A 14,002-nucleotide genomic window follows, 5' to 3' on the forward strand; every position below is an offset into this window, starting at 1 on the left:
TCTCTGCACTAAATGTTACTATAACCAGAGCCACCTAATGGCAACTTTGTAGTTTACGTTGATAAATAAAACATAATGCATATTTGTTGGGGTGGGGGGAGTAAACTTGCCAGAAAACAGTAAAAGAGAAACTGAAATATTAGAAACTTCAAAAAAATCCAAATTTGTATGCTTTACCTACATTCAATTTCAGTAATGGGGAGACATTATGGCTTGGGGATTTATGTTTAACTTAAGAGACAAATACTATTTCTATAGTTCTGTCTAAGTTGCTAATATCTTTTTAAATTGTATAGGATCACCAGAATGCTCAGCTGATTCACCTATTCTGGTGATGCTACACAATTTTAAAAAGATTGTAGCAACTTAGGCAGAACCTTCTGTGCTTGGCCTTCAGTGAGAGCAGAAAGCCTTTCCATGATACTGAAACAACTAGAGATGGGGGAGGCAATTGTTTTATTTATACTTCATATTTAAAAGCACATTCGTTTGATTTCTAATAAGACTAATTTTATTTCTAATATTTCAATCTTTTTTTAAATGCTATTTAATTTTTATACATATATTCAAGAATATATTTTTTCATGTTACTTTGCCAATTTCTTTTTATGCAGAAAATTGTGGAACTCCTTGTTTTATAGAGTCCTCCCAATGGTCTCCATCAAAGTAAAATTTCTCAATACCATCCACAGTTCCAGGATCAAGGCAATAATATATCACACCTAGTGAGCAAAAATAATTAATAATATTTTTATACAACTTATAAAAATGGAGTTTAAAAGTATCAAAATACTATACTGATGAAGCGGCTTTATCACCTCATAATTTAGTATTTCATATACAGTAATCAAAGTCTGGAAGTAATCAAAATCCAAATTCAAAGACTGGAAGAAATCAATTTTCACTGCTTACCAAAGAAAGGAGATCTGAAAATTTCCTCAAATTACAGGACTATTAGCCTAATTTCTCACACTAGCAAGATTCTTCTTAAAATCATATTGAACAGAATCTCAAGAAAACTTGAAGAAGAAATGCCAGAAGCAAGCAGGTTTCAGAAGGGATAGGAGGAACCAGAGATCAGATCTTAAGCCTACGACTGATTATAGAAAAATGTAAAGAATTCAACGTTCCAGTCATTTTGTGTTTTATAGATTATGCAAAAGCATTTGATTGTGTTCAACGTGAGAAATTATGGGAAATAATGAATATTATGGGTTTCCCAATCCACATAATTCAGCTGATTAAGCTACTGTACCAAGAACAGGAAAGAACTGTGAGAACGAACATGGGAAACACAGACTTTTTCACAATAGGTAATGGTGTCAGGCAGGGCTGTATTTTGTCACCTCACCTTTTCAATCTTTATGCCGAAGATATCATGCGTGAAGATTTAGAGAGTGGCATCAAAATTGGACAACTGAAGATAAACAACCTTCATTATGCAGATGATACTGTGCTAATTTGTAATTCTAAGGATCATCTTAAAGAAACTCCGAGGAGAGTATGCGAAGCAAGTAAGAAAAAAGGATTGTTTCTGAATGTCTGTAAACCTAAAATTATGGTGATTGGTGATAATCTTGATTCCTGTAAGGTGAAGGTTAATGGGCAAGATATCGAAGAAGTTGATGAATCTGATTACTTAGGGTCAAGAATAAATAAAAATAGTGACTGCTCAAACGATGTAAAGAGACGACAGGCAATTGCTAAAACGTTGGTTGCTGATCTGATAAAATTATGAAGAGATCATAATCTGCCCCTAAAGATGAAACTGAGAATCACTGATTTGTTAATTTTTCTAGTTGCCACTTATGGATGTGAAGAATGGAATCTGAAAAGAGTTGACAGGAAGAAAATTGAGGCATTTTAAATGTGGTGTTACAGGAGAATACTGCGTATTTCTTACTTGGATCGAAGAACAAATAAGTGGGCATTGAACAAAATTGGCTGGCCTAAAATTCTTCCTAGCATCAACAAAAGAAAACTCAAAGTTTTTGGTCATATAGTAACAAGGGAAAACTTTCTGTTAAAGAATATAATGGAAGGAAAAACCGAGGGGAAGAGGTGCAGAGGAAGACCTGCAACTAGGTGAAAGGATAGGATCAGTGAACTTCTGGACATGACACTTTGCGATGCTGCTCATATAGCACACGATTGATGCAGTTGGAGGAATTTGTTAGTGGCCACAACAGTTACTCAGGGAGCCATGTGACTGGAAGAAGAAAATCAAAGTCTAGAAAACATTGTAATTCCGTAGTTTTTTTTTTAATGCATATAATACAGGGTGTGGTATAAGTTATTTTAGTGAAAATAATGAAAGCACTTTATGAAGAATAATTCACAGAAATTTTGCAGTTTCTTCAATCATGTTCAATACACAAGTTGCATTTTTGAATTACTAAACTTATTTAGCAAAAATGTGGATTACAGAGCTTGGAAAGGGATACAAAAAACCAGGGAGCATAAAGACAAACTGGAAGTTTGTTTGAATAACAGGTTGAACACTGGAATAAACTGTCAAATGGCACCGGAAGTGATGTGCCATCACATTACATAAGTGTTCAAAAGGAACACCTGGGTGTGCAACAATCCATTCGAGTGATCAATAAATGAATGCTTTAAAAATACAAACACACGAAATTAACAACTGCTTGATTGATATTGCAAAGAATAACTTTGATATCATATATTAGAAAGGATGCAAAGAATAACTTTGATATCATATATTTGGATCTTAGAAAAGCCTTTGATACTATTGCACATGGAAGACTGCTGCACAAATTGGAGCAGTGTGGCATTGGAAGCAAATTGCTGCTATAGATAAAGGGATGGTTGAGTGGGAGACGACAGAGAGTGGTAATCAATGGACACTGCTCTTTCTGGACTAATGTTATTAGTGGAGTCCCTCAGGGTTTGGTGTTGGGTCCATTGTGGTTTTCTCTTTTTATAAATGATATTGATGGTGATATATCAGGCTTAATGTCCAAGTTTGCAGACGATACAAAGATTGGCAGGGTTGTTAATGACACTAATGACAGTACACTACTGCAACAGGATCTATAAAAGTTGAGCAGATGGCCTGAGAGGTGGCAAATGAAGTTTAACATTGACTAATGTAAAGTACTACATATGGGAAGAGTAATCCCAGAGTAACGTATCAACTCTGTGGTACCACACTGACAGTGGTAGAGAATGAAAAGGACCTGGGGATAGTTGTGCAGGCATATGAAGTTTTCTTAGCAGTGCAGGCAGTCTGCAAGAGTAGCTCATGGTGTCTTGTCAATGATATACAGGAATTTTTCTAGCAGGGATAAGGAGGTGATTATCATCTTGTATAAGACAATGGTCTGACCACATCTTGAGTACTGTATACAGGTCTGGAGGCCTCAATTTAAGAAGGATGTAGAGCTGTTGGAACGAGTACAGAGAAGGGCAACAAGATTAGTGAATGGAACAAAGGATTGCTCTTACGAAGAAAGACTTGCTCTTACAAAGAAAGGCTTAAGTTTTGCAAATTACAGTGTCTGGAGACCAGGCACCTGCAAGGTGATCTGATCGAAGTGTAGTGTATAAAGCCGTGACAAACATTTTGAACGAGTGGATTTTTTTTTTTTTTTTTTTTTTTTTTTTTTGGCTGATGCTATATAAGCTTGCTTTCTTGCATCATGTGCCTTTGCTAATGCCAAGGCTTAAGTTTTGCAAATTACAGTGTCTGGAGGCTAGGCACCAGCAAGGTGATCTGATAGAGGTGTATAAAGCCTTGAATGGTTTGAGCATGCTTAATGCTGATGAGATTCTTCCTCTTGCTTAGAATAATCACCTGAGAGGGCATAAATTCAAATTGAGGATAAACAGATGTAGGATAGATGTGCGAAGTTTGCCTTTAGCCAGTGGGTAGTTGGTTGGTGGAACAGACTTACATCCTTTGTTGTGGAAGTTGATAGCCTAAAGAAATTTAAGACTAGAGCTGAACAAGTATTCGGAATGAATGGAGGGGTGAAATGGGAGCGGTTTTTTTTTTTGGCTGATATTGCATAAGCATGCTTTCTTGCATCATATGCCTCTACTAATGTTAATGATCTTCATTTTCATCGTGGAATTGAAGGTTATCATCAATCATTAAAAATTCTTCACAATTTTGGACCTGTTGCAGTTCCAAAGCCATTTCATTTTCTGTACAGCTCATTGCGTCTGAATCACAATCACTGGTAGTCACTTAGTAGCTATCTCGGTTGTCAGATCGACTGTTGCAGTATTGCAGTGCTTGTGTTCAAGTAACCCTTATTTTACTTAATAATGGCCCCAAAGCACAAGAGTAGTGATGCTGGCAATTCAGATATACCAAAGAGAAGCTGCAAAAAGTGCTTCCTTTAATAAGGAAAGAAAAAAAATCGTATGCTAAGGTTGCAAAAGATTTACAGTAATAACAAATCTTCTATCCGTGAAATTGTGAAGAAGGAAAAAGAAATTCGTGCTAGTTTTGCTGTCACACCTCAAACTGCAAAAGTTACGGCCACTGTGCATGATAAGTGCTTAGTTAAGATGGAAAAGGCATTAAATTTGTGGGTGGAAGACATGAGCAGAAAACGTGTTCCAATTGATGGCAATGTGTTGCACCAGAAAACATTGAGCCTATACGAAGACTTCAGCAAGGGTTCCCCTGAAATGAGTGACAGCAAGCCATTTACTGTAAGTGAGGGATGGTTACACAGATTCAAGAATAGGTTTGGACTGAAAAATATAATAAGTACTGGAGAGACTGCATCTGCCGATGAAGAAGCTTCTGCCACATTTCCGGCAGAGTTGAAGAAGTTTATTAAGGAGAAAGGATACCATCCAAAGCAAGTCTTCAATTGTGATGTAGGTTCTATTGGGGGCTCTTCTGGAAGAAGATGCCCAATAGAACCTACATTCGTAAAGGTGCAAAGGAGGTACCAGGACATAAAACATGGAAGGACAGATTAACTTTGGTACTGTGTGGCAACACTGCAGGGCATATGATAAAGCCAAGCATAGTGTATAGAGCAAAGAACCCATGTATTCTCAAAGAACAAAAATTATCTGCCCTTGTTCTGGCAACATAATCACAAAGAGTGGGTGACAGCCATCTTGTTTATGGAATGGTTGCACTAATGCTTCATCCCAAAAGTGATAGAATTTAAAGTCCTATTAATAATAGACAATTCATCTGGCCATCCTGAAACTGTTTGCTATCAAAATGAAAATGTTGAGGTTGTATTTTTACCTCCAAATACAACCCCATTGCTTCAGCCCATTGACCAGCACATCATTCAGTTTGTCAAGGCCACATACACCAGCCTGGTATTTGATCGCATTCGATCAGCTATTGATGCAGACCCTAATCTGGACATAATACAGTGCTGGGAATCATTTACTATTATTGGTACATCAAAGCTGCAATGGATGAATTAAAACCAGAAACTGTAAATGCCTGCTGGAAGAACTTGTGGAGTAAAGTCGTGAATGATTTTAAAGGCTTCCCGGGGATTGATGGAGAAGTTAAGAAAATCATTCATGTAGCAAGACCATGGCAAGACCACCAGCAAGAGTTGGTGGAGAAGGATTTGCCAACATGCTTGATGAAGAAGCGGAAGAACATATTGCAGGCCATTGAGAAGCGTTAACAAATAAGGAATTGGAAGAACTTGTTGAGTGCAGCTACCCCTGTGCCCTAGATAGGTGTGACCTACAGGCCACACCTATCTAGGGCATAAGGGTACATGGTCCTGTGAGTTGCTACTTCGTCACGGACCTACAGGCCTGTGACCAAGTAGCAACCCACAGGACCATGCGCAGTAATGACTCCGCCTCGACTGCGTTTATTTTGTTCTATTTGAACCTATCACAACAGATTTCTAGAGTCTTAAAGATTCATGGGATAAAGTGCTTACAACTCCCGGGCAGGAAGTTTCGATCCCTCGTCTCAAGAGTTAAAACATCGGTTCTCCCCTTGCTGCAGAGTGGATTAGTCTACCATATTTCCTACCATGACTGCACTGGCTGCTACATCGGGAAAACTGGCAGGAGGCTCAGCAGTCGTGTTTCTGAACGCAAAAAAGCTATCCGTTTAATGGATGTGGAGCACTCAGCCATTGCTGAGCACTTCTGGTTGACCCAGCATGACATTGACCTATGCTGCAATGTCATGATTATGGATTGGTTCTGTCATTACCGTCACCGTGCCTGGTTGGAGTCACTGCACATCTCATGCTGTAGCTATTCCTTTAACTGAAACAGAGGATGTCATGTCCATCCCGTTACTGAGATGACCATCCTCTTGGTTGACAAACGTTGCGGCATAGGTCAATGTCATGCTGGGTCAACCAGAAGTGCTCAGCAATGGCTGAGTGTGGAACGATGCCCTCCAGTCCAAAAGCTATGTATTACTTTCCTGTGTTATTTTTACTTCTGTTTTTTGTTTGTGTGAACATCAACGTATTTTTATGTAACATTAAACGTATTTTTAACTGCAACCTGTCAATTTCTATCTGTTTTTGCTCTGTGGCACAATAATTTATTAATATTAATATGAATCCAGAGCACAAAGGCCTTTTTGCTTATATTATTGTACATGTTGGCACTAATGACCTTAAGAGTAAGAGATCTGCAGATTTAATTAACAAGTACCAAGTCAATGTTGAAAAAAAAAAAGGTACAATTAAATAGAAAGAGTGCAAGAATATTTGCTGATGCTATCAAGGCAGTGTTAGGTGGGTTGGAAAACTGCTAGCTTGGGGGGATTCACAGACTAAAAGATTAATAGTAGCCGCACGCAGAGGCGAAAGAAATTCTTGCACTGCTTCTATTGTAATGAGCAGCAGCCTAGAGAGCAAGCTGGTGGGGATTTCAAGAGCTGCTGGGAGTCATCATGTACCAAGTAAATACATGGGCTGTGTTAGGATAACTAAGAGTAAGAACAGGTGCATGTATACTTGCACATACACCAATGCCAGAAGTATTGTAAAATAAATTTGATGAATTCGAAGTACTGATCAAGGCATCAAAGGCAGATATTGTTGGGATATCAGAGACATTGTGTCACACAGATATAAGCAGTGCAGAATTGGAATTTGGGGAGTACAATGTGTACAGAAAGGATAGACAGGATAGGAAGGGAGGAGGGGGTTATGCTATTAATGGAGAAACACGTGAAATTTAAGGAACAGTTGACATGGGTGGACAGTACAATGTGGAGTCAGTTGGGTGTGACTTAACATTGGAAAGGGAAAACGAGTAGGAGTGTGTTATAGGCCAAATCACTATGATGAGCAATGAACAATTGTGCAGAGAAATAGAGTACCAGTAAATCAGAATGTCTTGTAATGGGGAATTTTAACTATCCAGATATTGACTGGAACTTGTAGATTTATCATTCACATGCTAGCAAGACTTTTGTGGATTTATTGGAGGATTGTTTTCTACACCAACTTGTTTGAGGGGCAACCAGAGGGGGTAATACTCTTGATCTGATTATCAGCAGTGATGACTCATGCACTAGGAATTTGCAGATAAAGGCACCACTAGGTGACGGTGATCACAGTCTACTGATGTCGGAATTACTTAATAATGTAACTACCATCAAGGGTAAAGGGAAGGGTTTTTGTTTTCGTAAAGGTGACTACAGTGGTCTCAGGCTGTTTTTGAATTCTATACAGTGGGATCAACTGATGATGTTAAAAATGGTGAATTCTAAATAGGAGGCCTTCAGGGAATTAATCTTATGTAAACTGTAGAAGGAAGGGGATGAATCAGATGGGTCCACTTCATGTTGGTGGTTCGACTGTTGATGGTCCTGCTCAGATAGCTGACAAACTGAATGAGTATTTTGTATCTACATTCACACATGAGGAATTCTGTAAGGATTCTTGGAAGATTCTTGTAATAACAGAGAGCAAAGTGGAGGAGAAATTTCTGAAGTTAAACATAAAAAAGGAACCTGGGGCAGATTGAATCTATCCTGTTATATTGAAGGAGGCAGCAAGGGAAGTAAGCAAACCCTTATGCATAATTATGAGAGCATCCTTCGATTCAGGGGAGGTCCCCATGGACTGGAGATGTGAAAATGTATCCCCAATTCACAAAGGGGGTTTAAAGGGTGATGCAAATAATTATAGACCTGTTAGTTTAACTTCTGTTCCAGGGAAAATAATGGATTCACTGGTTAAAGAAGTGATGCAGGATCACCTAGACAAGACTGCAGTAATAGTTCAGACAAAGCATGGGTTTGTTAAGGGGAAGTTTTGTCTGACCAATTTGATTGGATACTACAATGTGGTCACAAAGGAACTGGATGCAAAAAATAATTTTGATATTATATACTTGCATTTCAGAAAATGCTTTTGATGCTGTTGCACACAGAAGACTGCTGTACACTGGAGTGGTATGGCATTAAGGGCTGCAATGGATAAAAGGATGGTTGAGTGGGAGACGGCAGAGAATGGTAATAAATGGACTCTGCTCTAAGTGGACTAATGTTATTAGCTGAGTCCCCCAGGGTTTGGTGCTGGGCCCATTGTTGTTTTGTGTATTTATTAATGTTATCAATGAAAGCAGGGTTGGCTCGAGGGTATGTGGCACCTATAGGCCAGTGTGGTTTTCAAGCACCTGATCATTTTTTTTTATTTAAAATTTTTAAGCTTGATAAATTTTACAAAAGGGACATGTCGTAATAGAACATATTTAAAAAATCTTACATCAAATTAAATTTACAAATTTTTATTTACAAAAGGTATATAACAACAATAAATTATTCAAAAACTAAACAAAAAAATTCTTGAATAAAATATTTAAAATTATACTAATAATTATGTATAATAATAATAAATGTAATAATTTTGCACAACCAAAGCAAAACAAATCTTAAATAAAGTATAAGATATGTTATAACGTATAAGAATAATTATTGAAATTTGTAAAAAAAAAACAATTTTTTAACTAAATTAAAACTTTTTTGGCTTTTACTGTGGCAAAATTTGTTATCAATTCTTCCCTATCAAGTTCTTTTAAAATATCTCGTTTAATCGATAATATTGTTAAACCGTCTAATCTTTCCTGACTCACAGTTGTTCTCAAATGAGTTTTAATAAATTTCAGTTTCGAAAAACTCCTTTCCATGCTAGCCACAGAGACAGGCAACGTTAGGAAAATGTGGATAGCAATGAATAGGTTTGGTAAGGAAGATGTTAATTGCTGATCACAAATGAATTGGAGAATTTTTGCAGGTTACATTTCTTCATTCAAATATGAACAGTGAAGATATCTAATTTTGTGAAGCAAATCCGTTCCCAATATGTCTTTTTCTGCTGTTAAAAGCATTTCTAAATTCATAGGAGTTTGGTGCAAAAATTAAACAAGGCCCCAAAAATAAAATTTTTGATCAAAACAGAGCCCTATGCAATACGGCACCTGGTACAAAAAATCAAATAAGCAAACTAAAAACAAAAAAAACGACGCCACTTGCAATGCAGCTTTTGGGGGGCACTGCTCGTATCACCAATGCTTCGACTCTCTGGTACTCTTTAATACTATTACTTTTTTTTTTACGATGTTGGCACCCCAAAGCCATTGCACCCCTAGGCTGGTACCTTTTGTTCCTAAGCCTAGAGCCAGCCCTGGATGAAGGTATATCAGGCTTAATGTCCAAGTTTGCAGATGATACAAAGGTTGGAAGGGTTGTTAATGATAGTAAAGACAGTATGCTACTGCAACAGGATCTACAAAAGTTAGATAGCTGGGCTGAGAAGTGGCAACTGAAGTTTAATATTGACAAATGCAAAGTACTGCATATGGGTAGCAGTAACTCAAGAGAAACATACCAACTCTATGGTACTACACTCAGGGATGTGGAGAATGAAAAAAGACCTGGGGGTAATTGTGCAGTCGGACATGAAGTTCTCTGAACAGTGCAGATGGGCTGCCAGAGCAGATCATGGAGTTTTGTCAATGATATTAGGAATTTGGCTAGCAGAGACAAGGAAGTGATTATACTTTTGTATAAGGCAATGGTCAGGCAACACCTTGAGTACTGTGTACAAGTCTGGAGGCCTCATTTTAGGAAGGATGTAGAGTTGTTAGAATGAGTGCAAAGAAGGGCAACAAGGCTGTTGAGGGGACCAAAGGGGTGCTCTTACAAAGAAAGGCTTAAGTTCTGCAAATTACAGCATTTGGAGACCAGGCACCTGCAAGGTGATCTGATCAAGGTGTATAAGGTTTTGAATGGTTTGAGCAGGCTCAATGTTGATGGGATACATCTGCTTGCTCAGATTAAGAACCTGATGGGGCATAGATTCAAATTGAGGAAAGACAGTTATAGAATAGATGTGCCGAAGTTTGCCTTTAGCCAGCAGGTAGTTGATTGCTGGAACAGACTTTCATCTGTTGTTGTGGAAGTTGATAGCTTAAATAAATTTAAGGCTGAACTAGACAAACATTTGGAGTGACTAGATGGGTGAAATGGGAAGTTTTTTTTTTTTTTTTTTTTTGGCTGATGCTCTATATGCTTGCTTTCTTGAATCATATGCCTCAACTAATGCTAATATTTTCTTTGTTAAATTGTCCAATTCAGAATGTTTGGATTTTATTTTTATCCCATCTTGATAGCAGCACTAGGCATATTCTTGGTTCAGTTAGTCAATATGAGCTGATAATTTCCTATGTACTGTATACTTCCAACTTGAAGGGTGGGAGGAAGTTTTTCTTGAACTTAAAAATGCATGACTTTCTAGGAAATAATTGTCTGTTTGTATATATAACTGTACTTCATATTCTTATTAGTAACTAATCAGGTTTGTTTCAAAATTATCTCAAAAAAATTTTTGTATTACTTTCGCAAGCTTAGAATATACTGTATATATACCTTTCTTAGCCTGAAAGTAATTTGAAGTGGGACGAAAGTGTTGTCATGGTTGTGCAAGGTTATTGAGTTAATTTTACTTCCTTGTTAACTAACCCTTAGAACCAATAAATAATCAGTACATCCCACTATTTATGTGGAGAGAAATGTTTATTTTTTTATTTTATTTTATTTTATTTTTTTTGTAAATGCAAAGTAACATTGCAAATTTTAGTGCCATGTTAACAAAAGATTTTGGCAATTTCTGTATTCATGATTATACTGTTGAAAATTAATGTCTCTGTAGTCTTGACACATTTCACACAGTCTGAAAGCTTATACTGCATAAATGAAAGACAACTAAGATGTATAACATCCAAACAAATTTTAACTCATATGGTCTCTACTTAAAATTTTTTGCTGTCATACTCACTAATTCCATCAGGATTAGAGCGAGGTTTATAGAAGCTCTGGACTCCACATGTTTTACAGAAATAATGTTGAGCTTGTCCACTATTAAATGTATAGCAGCTCAGATTGTCTTTCCCTTTGGTTAGTGAAAATTTTTCTTTTGGAACTATAAATTGAAGTAACTGTTTTTTTGTACAGATGGAACAACTAAGTAAAAAAAAAAAAGAAAAAAAAATATATATATACCTAGAAAAAAAAAAAAAAAAAAAATATATATATATATATACATAAGAAATATATACAGAGAAAGTCCACTATGATGAGAAGTAAGAAAAACCAAAAAAAAAAAAAAAACTTTTAATACTGGATTCTCCTTATAGGCAAATTACAGATGCTAAGAGCAGAGCTTCTGGTTGGTCACAAATTTGCAGATATGCTGAAAAGTTTTAGTTAAGCTTCTTTTTAGTTACATAACTCTATATTTCCTTCTGTGTAATGTAGTTCGTGGGAAAGGTAAAAAAATAAATTAATTAAAAATAAAATATGACATCATCTACTAAAGTCAAGCATGACACATATGAGTTATTAGACTAAAACATAAAAGTTAAAGTAAGCTAAAAAAAATGATAAAGTAAGCTAAAAAAACATAATAATAATCTAGCAAAACAGACAAACTAACCAAACAGTACATGTTCTTTTGAACACAGTATACTACAGGTGCATGAGCTTCAGCTCAAAAGAACTCCTAACATGAACATTTTGTTAGGAGTTCTCTGAGTTTGCAGCTGGATATAATAATACTACAGGAGATGCCTTTGTATATGTGAGGTGCAGAGAGAGTTAAGGAATTATGCAGAAATTGTGCATTTTGATGATGAATATCAAAATTTCAAAGCTTGAAGAAAAAGATTATTACCTCCAAAGGAATTAAAGCAGAAGATTCATCAAGACTCAGCCACCCAACTCAATGAGAACAGCCCACTCTCATTCACTTGGCTGCATCGTGAGATTGCCATGAGAAGATACTACTTCCAAAGGAGGTTATCCATGGTAATTCTGTCAGGAAAATGAAATATTTTATACAATAAGGATAGGTGTAGTAGGACTATGGTATGTCTGCCAGGGGCAAAAGTAAATGATAGTGTAGAACAACTATCTTTTAAGGGCACAAAAGTTTTACCCCAGGGGCTCACATCTGGTGAGTATGGGCTTGGTACACCCAGGGTCCTGAGCTGGATATCATCATTCTTCCCTTTCTTGGTGATTCCCTTCTACTTCTCTCTCTCTCTCTCTCTCTCAGGGTAATTCAGAAATTTTTTTTTTTTTTTTTTTGGCTGGTGCAACATAAGCCTCAGGCTTCCTTGTACCATATGGCTAATAATAATAATAATAAAAATAATAATACTGATTTTGTATTTTAAGGATACAGATTTTCTAAGCTTAATGATATTAAGCATAGGCAATCTGTGTCTTTACTTAATAGGAAGTCATGAGAAAAAAGCCTTGAATTAAGGCTAAATTTCAAAGCATCTAGAATTTTAATGAGGCATGAGAGTTCATGAGAAGATCCTTGTTAATCCAAGCCCAGAAAATACTACAAGGATCAAGGGAAAGAATTTTTCACAGCACAGCCTGTGCTTGTTAACAGAAAAAGATATTTTTATATAGACAGGATACACTTGAATAGAAAGAGTGCAGGAATATTTGCTGATGCTATCAAGGCAACAGAACCACCTGATGCTATATTAGGTGGTTCTGTTGATTTTGGGAGATATACAAGCTAATAGTTTAATGAGAAAAGCTTCAATAGCTTTAACTTTTCTTGTATGCCTTCTATTAGGACTGTCTAAAGCTAACAATAGAAAAGGAAAGGCTTGTCTGATAAATTTCATTGGATACAATGATGTGGTTACAAAGGAATTGGATGCAAAAAATAATTTTGATATCATATACACATATATATATGTGTATATGATATCAAAACATAATAGAAGTGGATTTCATGAAAGCTCTTGATATTGTTGCACATGGAAGACTACTGTACAAATTGGAGCAGTATGGTATTAAGGACAAATTGCTACAATGGATAAAAGGGTGGTTGAATGGGAGAAGAAAGAGTGGTAATCAATGGATGCTGCTCTTCATGAACTAAAGTTATTAGTGGAATCCCCCAAGATTCGGTGTTGTGCCCACTGTTGTTTTGTATATTTATCAATGCTATTGATGAAGGTATATCAGGCTTAATATCCAAGTTTGCAGATGATACTAAGATTGGCAGGGTTGTTAATGATAGTATTGGCAGTGTGCTACTGCAACAGGATCTAGAAAAGTTGGGCAGATGGGCTGAGAAGTGGCAACTGAAGTTTACATTGACAAATGCAAAGTACTGCATATGGGTAGACATAACTCTAGAGAAATGTACCAACTGTGTGGTACATTTCTCTAGAGTTATGTCTCTACACCTGGGGTGGTAGAAAATGAAAAAGACCTGGGAGTATATATATGCAGTCAGATATGAAGTTTTCTGAGCACTGCAGACTGGCTGCCAGAGCAGGTCATGGGGTGTTGTCAATGATATACAGGAATTTTGCTAGTATGGAAAAGGAGGCGATTATCCCTTTGTATAATGCAATGGTCAGGCCATGCCTTGAGTACTGTATACAGGTCTGGAGGCCTCATTTTAGGAAGGATATAGCATTGCTTGAGTGAGTACAGAGAAGGGCTACAAGATTTGTGAGGGGG

General features: G+C 36.8%; 1 protein-coding gene across 1 annotated transcript in view; it reads right to left on the reverse strand.

Annotated features, from left to right (window-relative positions):
- Positions 1 to 441: 441 nt before the first annotated feature.
- LOC150087266 (centromere protein V-like) overlaps positions 442 to 14,002 on the reverse strand; it is a 46,159-nt gene continuing 32,598 nt past the window's right edge. Inside the window, exons 2-3 of the mRNA XM_090371929.1 lie at positions 11,283 to 11,467; positions 442 to 722 (exon numbers count right to left, since the gene is read on the reverse strand). Of these exons, the coding sequence (XP_090228055.1) occupies positions 607 to 722; positions 11,283 to 11,467 (301 nt within the window). The 3' untranslated portion in view covers positions 442 to 606. The remainder of the gene's footprint in view (positions 723 to 11,282; positions 11,468 to 14,002) is intronic.

This window comes from Mastigoproctus giganteus, chromosome 4 (assembly GCF_048544385.1).
Source record: "Mastigoproctus giganteus isolate SK-2022 chromosome 4, ASM4854438v1, whole genome shotgun sequence".
Lineage (NCBI taxonomy): Eukaryota > Metazoa > Arthropoda > Arachnida > Uropygi > Thelyphonidae > Mastigoproctus > Mastigoproctus giganteus.